The sequence below is a fragment of the Rhinatrema bivittatum genome, chromosome 7, assembly GCF_901001135.1.
Source record: "Rhinatrema bivittatum chromosome 7, aRhiBiv1.1, whole genome shotgun sequence".
Taxonomy (NCBI): Eukaryota; Metazoa; Chordata; class Amphibia; order Gymnophiona; family Rhinatrematidae; genus Rhinatrema; species Rhinatrema bivittatum.
The window spans coordinates 288016297-288031558 of NC_042621.1; the positions used below are offsets into that span (position 1 = coordinate 288016297).

The following is a 15262-nucleotide window of genomic DNA, read 5'->3' on the forward strand; positions in this document are numbered from 1 at the left end:
CTTCCCCGATGTCCCAGGCGGACGTTTTGAGGTGTCCCTGCTCATTTTTTAAAGCTTTAATATAAGACGATCCTTCCCAAGATTTGACAAGGCCTGCCAGGAGTTTGCCTGCTTTATTACCAAAACGAAAGAATTTATATTTAAAATAAAAAAGACTCTTCTGAGTCTTTTGTTGAATGTAGTCATGCAGAATGTTTTGATTAGCGTAAAAGGAGACATGGTTCTCCTGAGTGGGTTGTGAATTAAGTTTCTGCTTGGCCCGTTTCAATTGTTTCTCCAATTGTAGTATGGAGGCCACTAGTTTCCTATTTTTTTGAGCCACATATGCTATGACTTCCCCCCTTAGTACAGCTTTAGCGGTATCCCAGTATAATAGGGGCTCCTTAGTGTGTTGGCGGTTAAAGTGGGCAAACTCCTTCCATTTTTCTCGGATGTATACTTTAAATTCCTCATCATAATACAAACGCGGGGGGAATCTCCATCTCCTTTGACCTTCAGGAGGTGTAAACCCCGAAAGATCCATCCACACCGGGGCGTGGTCAGATATAATAAGCGGGCCTACCTCCACATGGGACACTTGGGGGAAACAGTGTTGACTCACCAAAAGATAGTCCAACCTTGATTGCGACCCATGGGCTTGGGAGATATGTGTGAACTCAGTATCCGGGGGGTGAAAGGCCCTCCACGTGTCTGAGACCAAAGTATTGACACAAAAAAGGGAGACCCCTCGCCTCATCCAATCGGGACATGGGTCAGGAGGGTTGCCTAACTAGCGTGGAGTCTAAAACCATGTTAAAATCCCCCCCAATAAAAGTAGACATATGAGAATGGGATTGAAGAAGATAAAAAATCTGTGTATAAAAGCTTTGGGAATATGTGTTCGGTGCATATATATTACCCAAAAAAATGGTGCGGCCATATAATTCAAGTTCTAAAAAGATATAACGCCCCTCAGGGTCTGCAAAAGATTGCTTCAAGGCATATGGAAGAGCCTTATGTAATAGTATGGCCACCCCTGCCTTTTTGCCCCCAGAGGAGGCATAGAAAACCTTACCCACCCACTGCTTCCGCAACTTTGCATGTTCTAGATCGGTGAGCCTGGTCTCCTGCAAAAGAGCTATTTGGAACCTCTGTCTCTGTAAAGCCTGCAGAATCTTATAACGCTTGGTGACAGAACCAATCCCACAAACGTTCCAGGTACAGTATCGTGTATTCACCATTTGTACCTAAAAAGGTATCATGACCACCCCTTTGCCAGCATTCTTCACACTGCCCTGTTACCATAGAAAAACCCTCAAAAAAACCATCATACACAGTGCTTTCCCCATAAAGCTTTCCAGCAATTACCCCAACCAATCGTCCCATAGGGGAGAGAGAGGCTCCCATCCCCTTCCTTTATCTCTCCCTGGTCCAGCAGATCACGTGCACTGAGGGGACCCCCCTCCCTCGGCAAATGAAGGAACAACATTTGGAAACCATTAACAAACTAGAAATGTAATGGAGCCCACTACCAGTAGTAGGCCCAGTTTCATAAGATGCAACGCTCAGACTGTAAGGGCCCGAGGGCCTTGAGTCTTTTCACCTATTTTGAAGCTTCCGTACAAATGCTGCTGCCACTTTGGGATCCGTGAAGAACTTTGTTTCTCCTTCATGAACTATTCGCAGCTTAGCAGGGAAAAGCAACGTGGAGCGTATGATGAGATTCGCTAGCTGAGAACATGTGGGCGCAAAAGCCTTCTTCTGGGACGCTACTGACGCTGAATAATCCTGGAACAAGAGGACCTTCCCTCCGTCGAATGTTAGTTCTTTCTGTTGCCTGTAAGCCCTTAAAATTTGAACTTTGTGGGCGAAATTCAAGACTTTAAAGATCACCACACGCGGGCGCTTATGAGTTTGGGGTCCAGACGAGGGTACCCCCAAGCGGTGTGCCCTCTCGATATGTAGAGCGCCATGTTGCGTGCCCAGTGATAGTTCCCATGTCAGCCACTCTTCCAAACGTGAGCTTAATGCTGAATATGGGATCTTTTCAGGGATACCCACAATCCGGATATTATTCCGCCTGGAGCGGTTCTCCAGGTTGTCGAGTTTAGCCTGGACTGCCAAATATGAGGCCTGCAAGCCCTGAATTGCCGTGGATTCGGTTTCCATTTTGTCCTCCAAATTAGATATCCGCAGCTCCGCGGCAGACATCTGCTTCTGTATGGCTGCTAGCTGCTCACTTACCCCAGTCAATTGGGTAGAAATTTGAGTAAAGCGGCCTTCCAACGCGGCTATAACTGCAGCGGCGATGTCAGTCCCCGCCGGATCTGGTTCGTACGGGACCACGTTGTGCTCTATGGCGTCGGCCATTTTCAAGTCGGGCCCTTTCGCCTTATCCTTCTTCCCAGCTTTAGCCGCCATTGCAGCGATTCAGAGCGGCAGTAAAACCCCACCAGGACCCAAAGCTTAGACGACTCCTCGGGCACTGTTTGTGAGTAAAAAAGTTGGAATTAAATCAAGTTTGTCGGCGTTTCACGGAGGGGGGTCCCCGGAGCGATCTGTCTTGCGTCCGATCATGCTACCAGCATCACTTGATCTCCGCCCCCCCCCCCCAATTCCATTTAAATCAATCAGTGGAGCTCCCATTCTTTCTGTCGTTAGATTCTTCGGCGCCTCAGTCAAGAGAGTTGCATACTTTGGACGTGAAGCGTGCATTGCTTCGCTACCCCAAGTTCACAAACAACTTCCGTTTATCAGATCATCTTTTTGTGCTTTGGAGTGGTGCAAAAAGGGACAAAAAGCATCTAAAGCTACGATATTTGTCAAGGTCGCCTAGTTCTGGAGGGGCTTCGGGTGCATTCTACCCGTTCTCAAGCAACTTCTTGGGCCTAGAGTTTCGCCATAGGAGATCTGCAAGGCGGCTACTTGGGAGTCGTTGCACACTTTCGCCAGGCACTACCGGTTGAATGTCCAGGCCCCAAGGGCCATGGGCTTTGGTGAGAGTTTACTTCAAGCGGGACTCTCACAGTCCCACCCCATTTAGGGAAGCTTTCGTACATCCCAGGTGTCTGGACTGATCTGGGTACATAATGGAAAGGAAAATTGGTTCTTGCCTGCTAATTTTCATTCCTGCAGTACCACAGATGAGTCCTGAGTCCTGCCCACTGGAAGAAAGGGAGATTTTGGAGTGTCTGCTCAATCTGTATTTTTCTTACTAGTTATTCTGAAGAATGGTACAGGTTTTGTGAATCCTGCACAGAGATTGATGTGGGCAAGGTTTTCCGTATCCTGTTTTCCACTTCCCACTGCTCGTTCAGGGAATGTTGGTTATTTGTTATTGGTTATTTTGTTCTTGGCTTGGTTACATAGAAATAATGAGGAACTGCAGGTGGCACCTCATGTTAAGTGGCAGTGTCAATAAAACATTGCTGGAAGGGAGGCAAAACCCAGGAGTCTGGACTGATCTGTGGTACTACAGGAACAAAAATTAGCAGGTAAGAACCAGTTTTCCTATATTTGACATCTTAACCATAATAATTTTTCATGTTGGAGTACTTTCTGAGGCTGGGGTGTCATTAACCCTGTGATATAAGACCAATCCTTGACCTGCAAATAAAACAGTAGGTAATGCAGGTGAAACCTGCAGTTGATGAAGTTGTGGAGTTCGCCTTTCTTTCCTCATTCTTTTCATTTTTTGCTTGTGTTTTCTTGATTTTCATTCTCTGGATGGACAAGTGGCTGAGCTGCTCACAGCAGTGCTTTGACAATTGCAGCAGAGACTTCTAGTAATTTTGTTGTCCAGATATATTTTAAGTAGAAATTAAGTTTCTTACCTACTAATTTTCTTGAGTCCTACCAGACGATTCAGTACACCAGCAGATGGAGCAGTGAAGATTTATTTGCTGTGATCACCCCTTATAATGCACAGTGAATCCTGCAGCACTTCAGGATAACTGTAACAAAGCAAACATTAGAAACTCTTCTCTTCTTCCCCCACCAAGAACAAGGGGACCCAGACTCTAACACTTAACTTGGTCCTTAAACAATTTATTCTCTTTCTTCAGCTCCCATATCTTGCAAGAATAAACCTATACAAGCGAAAAACCTACTAGAAAAGAGTGGGATCCTGGACTGATCTTATAGAACTCAAGGAAAGAAAATTAGCAGATAAGAAACTTAATTTCTCCTTCCTTATCTTCCCACCAGACCAGTCCAGTACACATGGGATGTATTTAAGCCATCATCAAACAGGGAGGGAGCTGGATAAAACTGCTTATCAGGATCTCTGCCCCGAAGGAGGCTCAGATTCCAGCCTGCACATCCAATTTATAATGCTTGGAGAAAGTATGCAAGGGAAGCCTAAGTGGCTGCCCTGCAGATCCCTGGTGACACCAACTGACACACTGCCCACAAAGCTGCCTATCCTCTTGTCGAATGAGCTTTCAGATCCTCAGGAACAAACAAGCCCTTGGAAACATAAGTGGAGGATAGCCTCTTTAATCTATCTGGTAATATTTGCCTTAGTGGCAACATATCTTTGCCTCCTACCAGCGATAAGCACAAACAAATATCTGCCTTTCTGAAGGAATTGGTCACCTTTAAGTACCTGGGTAAGGTTCTTTTCACATCCAATAAATGCAAACTACTGTATTCTTCCATAGAGTCACACCATTTGAAGGCTGGAAGATCTGCTGACTGGTTCAAATGAATGCAGATACCACCTTTGGTAAAAACGAAGGAACTGTCTGAATGGTTACTCCCAATTTCTGAATCTTCAAGAACAGATCTTTGCATGAAAGGGCCTGCAATTTGTAAATTCCCCTCGCTGAACAGATTGCCACCAGAAAAACTGTCTTCAGAGTCAAATCCGTATAGATGCCTTCCTAATAGGTTCAAATAGAGCTGAACCATAAGGCTTGGAGAAGCAAATTCAGATCCCACAGGACTTCCATTCTCCAAGTTCTAGTAACCCTCGTTCATTGTAACTTACCTCTTCTCTTAACTCTATCAGTAGCTTCCTAGTTACGATTAAGTTAATTATAATTTATCCTTGTTCGATGTGAACCGATGTGATATGACATGCGTCATGAATGTCGGTATAGAAAATAAATAAATAGGTATGTTCCTACGGCATGGAAGTAGAAAGTGTTTCACTCTGCTCAGGAAATGCAAAACGTTTGGATGACCTACTGCAGAGATACCATGGATTTTTCCTTTGTAGCAGGCAATGGCTCTTATCTGCACCTTCAGGGAATTCAGAGCTAAACCCTTTTGAAAACCATTCTGCAGGAAGGATAGAACCAAAGGAACTGAAGCCTTAAATGTTGAAACACCAGTGTCTGCACACCAAAGTTTAAACACCTTCATACTCGAATATACACCACAGATGTAGACTTCTTCCTTGCCTACAACAAAGTGGTGGCATCTCATCTGCACCTCCACTTGTTCCTCTCAATAGCCAAGCCATTAAACAAAAGAAGCCAAATTGTCTAAGACCACCAGACCTTGGTGTAGTAGACCTTGAACATGATCTAATGAGTTTGATAGGATCTGCTTACTAGGGCCAGTCTGGGGCCACTAGAATCACCTGACCCCGATGCCTTTCTCTCGGTGAGGAACCAGCCTCACAGGAAAGGTTCCTTCTCTACCACCAGCTGTCACTTCCTTCCTAGAAAGAAGGACTGAGCTAGAGGAAGACTTCTGACTCTCCTGCTCGTCCTACTCCACCAGGAAGTACACCAGAGACAAAGCCACCTCCCAAGACTTCCAGGCTGTAGGATTCAATACCTCTACTATCTGCTGAAGACAGAGATATACTGAAGTGCCCTAAAAGGAATGATGTCAGCGAATCAGGATCTTCTCTATATATATTGGGGGGGAGAAATCCATGCTGACTGATCTGGTCTGGTGGGACTATAAGGAGTGCTTTCTTGTATAACATGCATGTCTGGGTTTGATACAGGATTTAATTTTTATTTTTCCGCTATAGGAGCTGAATGAACTGCGAGAAACAGAAGGGGGTACTGTTCTCACTGCTACCACATCAGAACTTGAAGCCATCAATAAAAGAGTTAAAGATACCCTTGCACGGTCAGAAGGTGGGGATTCTTTCTGAACTAAAGTATACACGAATAATGGGCTACTCTATTGAAACTGTGGTACTATGAACTTTTCTACCTTGTACCCTGGGGATTTTTTCCTATTTCCATTTTCAACAGCCCTTTAGATAAGAAACATAAACCATAGTTCTCTCTAGATCAGGGCTTCTCAACCTGTCCTTGTGACCCCCAAAACCAGATGGATTTTCAGGATAATCCATGAGATAAATTTGCTAATATTGGGTCTGTAATGTATGCAAATTGATCTTATGCATATTTATTGAGGTTATCCTAAAAACCCAACTAACTGGGATCACCAAGCTATAGCAACATAACTAATGGCAGATTTAATTTAAAACATTTTTGATTCGCTTACGTATCTTTAAGCTAGTTACAATAAAATACTCATCAAATCTAACATCAAAGAAAACAAGATATTTTACATTCATAAAACTGATCCATGTTCATAAACACATGATCTAAAACTATACTAAAAATGGCATACAATCAGCAAAATTATTAAAAGCACCAGGATCCGATGGGTTTAATGCTGAATTTTTAAAAATACTATTAGACTACGTTCCACCCTTCTTGAATAAAGTCTTCATGACCCTTATTGAACAGGGCCAATATCCACGAGGAATGAACAAAGCGGTTATCACAGTACTGCCTAAACCCAGAAAAGATCCTGATTTCGATACCTCATATAGGCCAATCTCATTGCTCAATTATGACCAAAACTTTTAGTGAAAATTTGGGCCAACAGATTGTCGGTACTTCTCCCTGATTATATTAGCATTAAGAACATGCCATACTGGGTCAGACCAAGGGTCCATCAAGCCCAGCATCCTGTTTCCAACAGTGGCCAATCCAGGCCATAAGAACCTGGCAAGTACCCAAAAACTAAGTCTATTCCATGTTACCATTGCTAATGGCAGTGGCTATTCTCTAAGTGAACTCAATTAATAGCAGTTAATGGACTTCTCCTCCAAGAACTTATCCAATCCTTTTTTAAACCCAGCTACACGAACTGCACTAACCACATCCTCTGGCAACAAATTCCAGACTTTAATTGTGCGTTGAGTGAAAAAGAACTTTATCCAATTAGTTTTAAATGTGCCACATGCTAACTTCATGGCGTGCCCCCTAGTCTTTCTATTATCTGAAAGAGTAAATAACTGATTTCACATTAACCTGTTCTAGACCTCTATCATATCCCCCCTCAATCGTCTCTTCTCCAAGCTGAAAAGTCCTAACCTCTTTAGTCTTTCCTCATAGGGGAGCTGTTCCATTCCCCTTATTTTGGTAGCCCTTCTCTGTACCTTTTCCATCGCAATTATATCTTTTTTGAGATGCGGCGACCAGAATTGTACACAGTATTCAAGGTGCGGTCTCACCATGGAGTGATACAGATGCATTATGACATTTTCTGTTTTATTCACCATTCCCTTTCTAATAATTCCCAACATTCTGTTTGCTTTTTTGACTACCGCAGCACACTGAACCAACGATTTCAATGTGTTATGCACTATGACGCCTAGATCTCTTTCTTGGGTAGTAGCACCCAATATGGAACCTACATTGTGTAACTATGGCATGGGTTATTTTTTCCTATATGCATCACCTTGCACTTATCCACATTAAATTTCATCTGCCATTTGGATGCCCAATTTTCCAGTCTCGGAGGGTCTTCCTGCAATGTATCACAATCTGCTTGTGATTTAACTACTCTGAACAATTTTATATCATCTGCAAATCTGATTACCTCACTTGTCGTATATCTTTTCATAGCATTGGATAAGCAGGAATTGTTAAGGGCCGATATGCAGTCAAAAATGTACGCCGTTTACTGTCGGCAATAGCTCACTCCAATTTTAATTTTAAAAAACCCAATATATGATTGTGAGCTTTGACGCCGAGAAGGCGTTTGACAGGGTAGAGTGGGAGTACTTGTTCACGTTATTAGAACACATGGGCTTGATGGGGTTCTTTATGGATGGGATACGTCTGCTGTATGCCAACCCCGTAGCAGCAGTCACCGTCAATGGGGAAGTGTCGGAAGACTTCAGGTTATACAGGGGAACTAAACAGGGTTGCCCTTTCTCACCACTCCTCTTTATACTGGCATTGGAAACCTTATTATGGACTATACAGAATCATACAGGCATACATGGCCTCCAGATGGGTAATTCCACTTTTAAGTATGCTGCTTTCGCAGATGACCTATTGTTTTTTTTGTTAACTCCCTTTGCCTCTTTAGGACATCTACTCAGACTTATCCAAGTATATGGGAGTTTTTACGGGTTCAAATTGAATATGGATAAGTCAGAAGCTATGATATCCCGAATATCCCTCCGCAGAGACTGAGTGGGTGGATTCCCACTAAGGTGGATGGAAGGCTCCTTTAAATATCTAGGAGTACATATAGCTATTGAATTAGAGCAGATATATGGTCTTAATATTAGGCCACTGCTAAATTTCACCAAAGAAAAACTGTCCTTGTGGAAACCCCTTCCTTTATCTCTTGGCGGAAGAATCAATTTAATTAAAATGGTATTTTTCCCAAAATGGTTATATATATTACAAATGCTTCCCCTTCGGTTGGCCAGAAAAGATGTTCAGATATTAAATAAAATGTCTAAATTTCTTTGGGCAGGAAAGAAACTTAGGATAACCCTGGCAAAATTAAAATGGACTTGGAGGGAGGGGGGGATGAGTCTGTCAGATGTAGATTATAATTGGGCAAGCCTTTTGAGGGTGATTAGGGAATGGCTGTTTGCTGGCTCAACGTTTTCAGATCTGGAATGAGATAAATTACAGCCCCCTTCAATTTAGGTTATATCCTACAATCTGCGAATTCGAGCCTTCCCTCCCACTTAGCACAGCATGTTCTATTGTCACCTCTGCGCTGGGCTTGGCAATCTTTATTGAAAAGATTGGGAATATCAACGACATATACATCTTTGTTGCCTATCCAGGGAAATGCGGATTTCTGACCTGGAATGCCTCTGTGCTTTTTTTTTATTTGGAAGGGGAAGGGTATCACACACCTTCACCAAGTGGTAGCGGGAAATGGAACTGCACTTCCCTTTCAACTGTTACAAAGCAGATATGATTCCCCCCCCCCCCCCCCCAGCTCATCTATTCTCATATTTACAGTTGTGACATTATGTGCGTTCCCTTTTCTCAGCGATTCTTCACATGACTGTTATAGACAAAATAGAGGGGTTTTTCTGTGTAGAGAGACGGACACGCTCTCTCTCTCGTTACTACATAAAGCGATAAAGAAACTGCTAGCGTTGGATTGGATGAGCCCTCTATGGAAAAGATGGAGAAAGGAAGGAGACTTTATTACGGATGCTAACCCGCTCCCAGCTTGCTTCCATAGTATTCCTACCATATCTCCCAATAGTGCCACCCAGGAGATGTTATTTAAGTTCCTCCATCATGCATTTGTTTCTCCAGAGTTGGCTTTCCATATGCAGCTTGTGCCCTCTACCACTTGTAAAAAATGTGTTCAGGATAGCGGTTCATTAGCTCATTGCTTTTGGGGATGCCCCCTTATAAAACAATTCTGACTTCATATTCTACACTACACCAATAACTTATTGACCAGCTCAATTCCTTGTCGAGCAGAGGTAATTCTGTTCAAGGTGGGCCTTAAAACATATTGTAAGAAAGCAGAGGATGACGCGTTGGCTAGGAAACTGTTTGCTCAAGGGAAACGTTCCATCCTGTTGATTTGGCAGGGGGAGGACAAACCTTCCTTCTGGCAATGGTGCAATGCAGTACATTCCATGCTAACTATGGAGTCAATGGGGGCCCGTTCCTCTTATCAGGGACGACTCATATTCTTAGCGGTCTGGAGACATTACATTAATTCGCTTTCCCATAAGGCCAGGAGCTTAATTTTTAATGCTCTTTAAGAGTGATAGCAAGATAGCACATAAGACATGTTAAAAGTTAAAATTGGGATAGATGGGAGGAGAGTTGGAGGGTAGACAACTGCTGGGGTAGATAATATGAATAGAAGTTCTGGTATTGGGTGCACAAGGCACAGGCACTCCACAGTCGCATAGTTCGAATCATACAGATAAATTATAAGGTTTTGGACTCTGTAATCATTGTTTTTGTCTTTGATTTTCGAACTTGTATCATCTTTGTTGTATGTAACAGTACATATGCATGTAAATTGAAAACTAATAAACAAATTTGAACTAAACTATACTAATGCCAGGATGTCAAAATCTGGAAATCCGCTAGTTCAAAACTCCACAAAAGCTTCAGAAAACAGGAATGTTTTTAACTCTTTCCTGAAAGTCTTTAAGTATGTGATAGCTATCAATTTATGTAGAAGAGAATTCCTCAGCTTAGGTCTCGCCACAGAAAATGTTGTTTTTCAGGTTTCACAATCGTAGCATCTTCAGGGAGGAACTTCCAATAAGTTCTTGTTGCATGAACGTAAGGTTCAGAACTCTTAAACCTATAAATAGGCAGATGCAAGGTGTCCTTAGATGATTCTATGAGTATAAAAGTTCTTAGCAGATAACCGGATACATGATGATGTTATTTGCAGTGATCATTTAGCAGAACACAAGAAGTAAGTCTTTGTTGAATTGTCCATTCAAAGTCGAAGCATCTCTGTTGCTTATGATGAGTCATGAACTGTCCTTATGCGAAGGTGAGTTTCCAGGCTGTCTGCGCAGCCTATTGTTCCCTTTTCCAACACGCTACCATGTCAGGTATGCGCTTTTGGAAGCTCGAGCTTTATCCTGCTGCGTAGGTTGCTCCATAGGGAGAAAACCACGAGGTTGCAAGATGGCTGCCGCCTTGTTGCAAGAGCAGATTTTAGATGTAATGCCATCCACACTAAACATTAAACCAAAGGGATGTATTCATCGGTATTTAATGCTCTCCTTGTGCAGAAAGCTAGTGATATCCTTCAGTTCTTGACGATTCTGGAGCATCGCTTTAGATAGATCTGCAAAGATAGATATTTCCTGGTCTTCCCAGGACCACTTAGGGTGCTGACGGGCTGCCTGTGCAATTTTTTCCTTCATGCAATAGTCGTGAAAACGACTATGTCCCTCGGACGATCCACTATAACCGGACCTGTTGCACGATGGGCTCGATAAAGTTTCACATTCGACGACAGTTCTTCTGAGTCAGGGATTGTGGTACTAATCCAATGCTGACGAAATCTTACCGCCGTCTCACCAAGTTCTTATTCTCCAGTGTTTCATCAAAACCACGAAATCTCAAATTGTTTCACCTGGTCCAATTTCCAAGTCTGCTAGTTTTTCTTTTAAAGCGGCATTATCTTCTGATGTTTTGCACAGTCGTTTTGCAGCATTTTGCTTAACGCCTCCTGGCAGTCTAGGTGAGTGTTCATTTCGTCTACTCTGTCCCAGCAGCACTATTTCTTCTTTGATTTCCGCCATGCTTTCCAATAATTCTTTTTTATTAGTGTTTAAGTCTCAACGTAGCTCACAGAACCAGTCGCGAAATTCATCTCTTGATGGCATATTGGTGGTTGTGCCGGTGTCTTTTGCTAAGTTGGGTCCTGCATCTAGGCCTTCAGGCCTATCCATGCTTCCATCTCCACCATCCGTGGCCTCCTCTTTGCGATAGGAAAATTGGTGGAAGTCAACAGATTTTCGCTTGGTAGTCTTGCTTATTTCATCTGTTTTGCTATCCATGGCTAAGATTAGTTGAAGACGTCCTGTAGATGTTTAGATGCGGGCAGATTTACCGAGTGGAGTGGGGAGCCCCGCTGTTAAGCTACCTCCACCATCAGTGACATCACTTCTCTCCAGGCAGACTAAGTTAACAAGGGTTGGAACCCGGAGAATGAGAGCTGTTAAAAGAAATGATGATGCTCATTTACTCCAGAGGAAGCATTACACAGCTGGACTTGAAGGTATCGACACGGAATGCCAAAACGACCCACTTTTTCAGTCGCAGGTGCGAGGTCTGAGCAAAGGGACTCGATGCTCTGATTCTCCCATGACCTCACAGAGTTCTGTTCTATATCTTCCATTCTTGGCTACAAATAAGGTGCTAAGGTGTATTACGATGTATCCAGGGAAAATGATCCTGGTACCTCCAGAGTGGTCGCGTCGCCCATGATTTTTAGACTTGGTAATTCTGTCGGTAGATGGTCCTCTAAGAATTGGGAAGAGTTTTTTTTGATGACTGAGCATATGTCCAAATTGCATACTCTGATAAAACTGCTTCTTAAAGAGTAATGTCCTCACATATGGTTGTATCTGCAGGTGCTGGGATCCATGTCAGTCTCTCTGGAGGTGTCCCTTGGAGTTGGGGGGTCACATGAAACCTCTTAGTGGACATTTTTGTCAAAGTGCTCCCCATGGTCAGAGAATTTTGAGATCTGGCTTCCTCTGACAATGCTGGCTAAGGAGAGTTTGACATGGTGTTTGGATGGAGAGAAAGTGCTAAATGGAGTGGAGTTGTAACCCCCCCCGCCCAACTAGATCCTTGTCAACATAGATGCAAGTCTGTGAGGCTTGGGAGCACATTGTATGAATCAGGTAGTGCAGGGACTATGGTCCTGAGTGGGAGCAAGTTGGTCAATAAATTGGTTGGAGACCAAGGCAATCTAGTTGGCACATACATTTTCCACTTGTGTGAGGAAAGGCAGTAAGAATAATTTCTGACAACATTCAGCAGTGGCACATGTCAACAGGCAAGGGGGGAACCAGATGCCTTTGGATAGCCCAGAAAGGCAGCTCATTTTAGTGGAACGAGCAGAATGCCATCGTTCGTCCATTTCGGCAACATACATGGTGAGCCTGAACAATGTTCAAGAGGATTTTCTGATTAGATATTCTCTAGACCCAGGAGAATGGGAGCTAGGAGATGCAGCATTCAATCAGATTGTAATGGAATAGGGATCTCAGATAGTGGATCTGATGGCTAATTAAAAGAACATCGAGATTCTGCTTTTCTTCAGTGGATGATGTGTGAGAGAATCCATGGGCAGGAGTGGCTATTCAAAGACATTCTATATGTTTTCCACCATTGCTCATGGTAGGGAGAGTAATATAGAGGATAATGGGTCATCTGGCATTATTCATCCTAGTAGCTCCAGATTGGGTGAAGTGTCCTTGGTACACCAACCTGACGTGTCTCAAGGCAGAGAGATCCTTGCGTGATTCTCACTTAAGACATGGCTTTTGAGAGGGCAAGTTTGAAGAAGATTATACAATCTTCTTCTGTGATTGTGACTCTGAAGGTTAGAAAGGTTTCTACCTCCTTTTTGTATGTTAGGTTGTGGAGAGTCTTTGAAACTTGGTGTCAAAAGGATGAAGTATGTCCCAGGAGAGCATCTGTTTCACAAATCTTGTCATTACAAATTAGTCTTGAGAAGGGACAGAGTCTTAACTCTATTAAGGTGCAGGCAGCGGCCACAGCATATTTGAGGTATAGTTCAGGGCTTTTCCTTGATTGCTCACGGTTTCTTAGTGTGGTCAAGCACATCAGGCCTCCTTTCCAACAAGTTATACCATCTTGTGATTTGAATTTAGTTCTCAGAGTTGTCTGGTCTCTTTCAAACTTGTGAAGAAGGCTTCTATTCAAAATGTGACTTTGAAGATAATGTTTCAAGTGGCAATTTATTCAGCAACTATTTCTAAAATTCAAGCTCTTTCTTATAAGAATCAGTATTTTGTTTTTTCTGGGGAAAAAGGTGACTATTAGACCAGTGCTTTCATGCCTTCCAAAGATGTCTCCTTTTCATATTAAGTTGTTTCCCTTCCAGTCTTTTGAAAGAAGGGGATTTGGGAAGGAGAGTTTTTTTCTCCATTCTTTGAATGTCTGTCAGATTCTGTTGCAGTATTTAAAGGTTGCAAATTCATTCCACAAATCGAATAGGCTATTTGTTGTTCAGATGTCCCAAGAAGGGCAAAGCAGCCTCAAAGCCCTACTATAGCAAGATGGATCAAGAAGACGATTGCCTCAGTGTACATTTGCAAAAGTTATGATGTCCCAGGGGGGTTGCATGTTCCCTCTGTGTGGGCAGTGAATAGCATAGCATTTTTAGAGTGGTGGTTTCGTCCCCCTTGCATTTATGTGTTAAACATTATAGATTGGATGTTCAAGTTAGAAAGACGCTGAAGTCATACTGGTCTGGTAGAGAGTACCTAGTGAAGATATGTACCTCTTAAAATGCTTCCCTTGAAGCAGTTTGGTTTTATGAAACACTGGCTGTTGTCGGGTTGGAGTTTTTCTAGTAACCAAAAACTAAAGGTTTTACATGCAACATAAAAATTATTTTAAAAAAAAGACTTGTTTGGAGGTGAATGTAGATTAGACCTGGTGAAGGCGGAGTTATACCACATGTGTCATTGGCTTGCTTATGCTTCCTAGTTCTAGTTGGGTTTGTTAAGGGTGGTGTGATGTGATAATGTAAAGTTTTCTTTATACTTTGTCTTTATTTATAATTTTTCTGGTATATGACAAAGTTTGGCACTTTTTTGGAGTCAAGCGAGAAAGGAGACAGCATTTGGAGCATGAGTCTTTTTCATTTTTCAATTAAAATGTTAAGTTTATTCATTTATAAAACTGAAATAAACATGTAGAATATACAGGAAAGTAAAAAGAGGAAATATATTCAAAATATAAACTTACATCATATCCCACATTAAATTTCTGAAAAATCAGATCCTTATCCTGATCTAAGGAAAAAGGAGGATGGCTCTTAAGGGAATATCATCTATAGATGTCTCATGAAATCCAGAGAGGGACGGACTCTTTACACTTAAGTCCGCCATACTCTCCTGAGAAGATGTCACCCTTCTATTCTTAGGTAAAAAATCTTTGAGAGAGCAGGATGTTTATCTGAAGGGATAAGTAAAATCTCTGTAACATATTTTTTAAACATTTCAGATGCAGACATTAACCTGGTCATAGGAAAATTAAGAAATAGCAAATTTTTTCCCCCTCATACCACTTTCAGTATTTTCCAGTTAAGTATAATTAAACTATCTTTAATTTGAGCATCTTCAGCTGCTTGTAGGAAAGCTATCTGCGACCTAACATTAACAAGAGATTTATCAATAATATTCAAACAGATTTATCCTCTTGAAATTTAGTCCTCATTTCCTTAGTAATTTTACTCAATTGCTGAACTGTAGCGGATAAAGTAGAGTTGCTTACCTGTAACA

The 15262-nt window shown here is 42.3% G+C and overlaps 1 protein-coding gene across 2 annotated transcripts in view; it reads left to right on the forward strand.

Annotated features, from left to right (window-relative positions):
* SMC3 (structural maintenance of chromosomes 3) overlaps positions 1 to 15262 on the forward strand; it is a 248553-nt gene that overhangs the window by 191656 nt on the left and 41635 nt on the right. For both annotated transcript variants that reach the window (XM_029610355.1, XM_029610356.1), the window contains exon 23: positions 5969 to 6077. In XM_029610355.1, coding sequence (XP_029466215.1) covers positions 5969 to 6077 — 109 coding nt within the window. The remainder of the gene's footprint in view (positions 1 to 5968; positions 6078 to 15262) is intronic.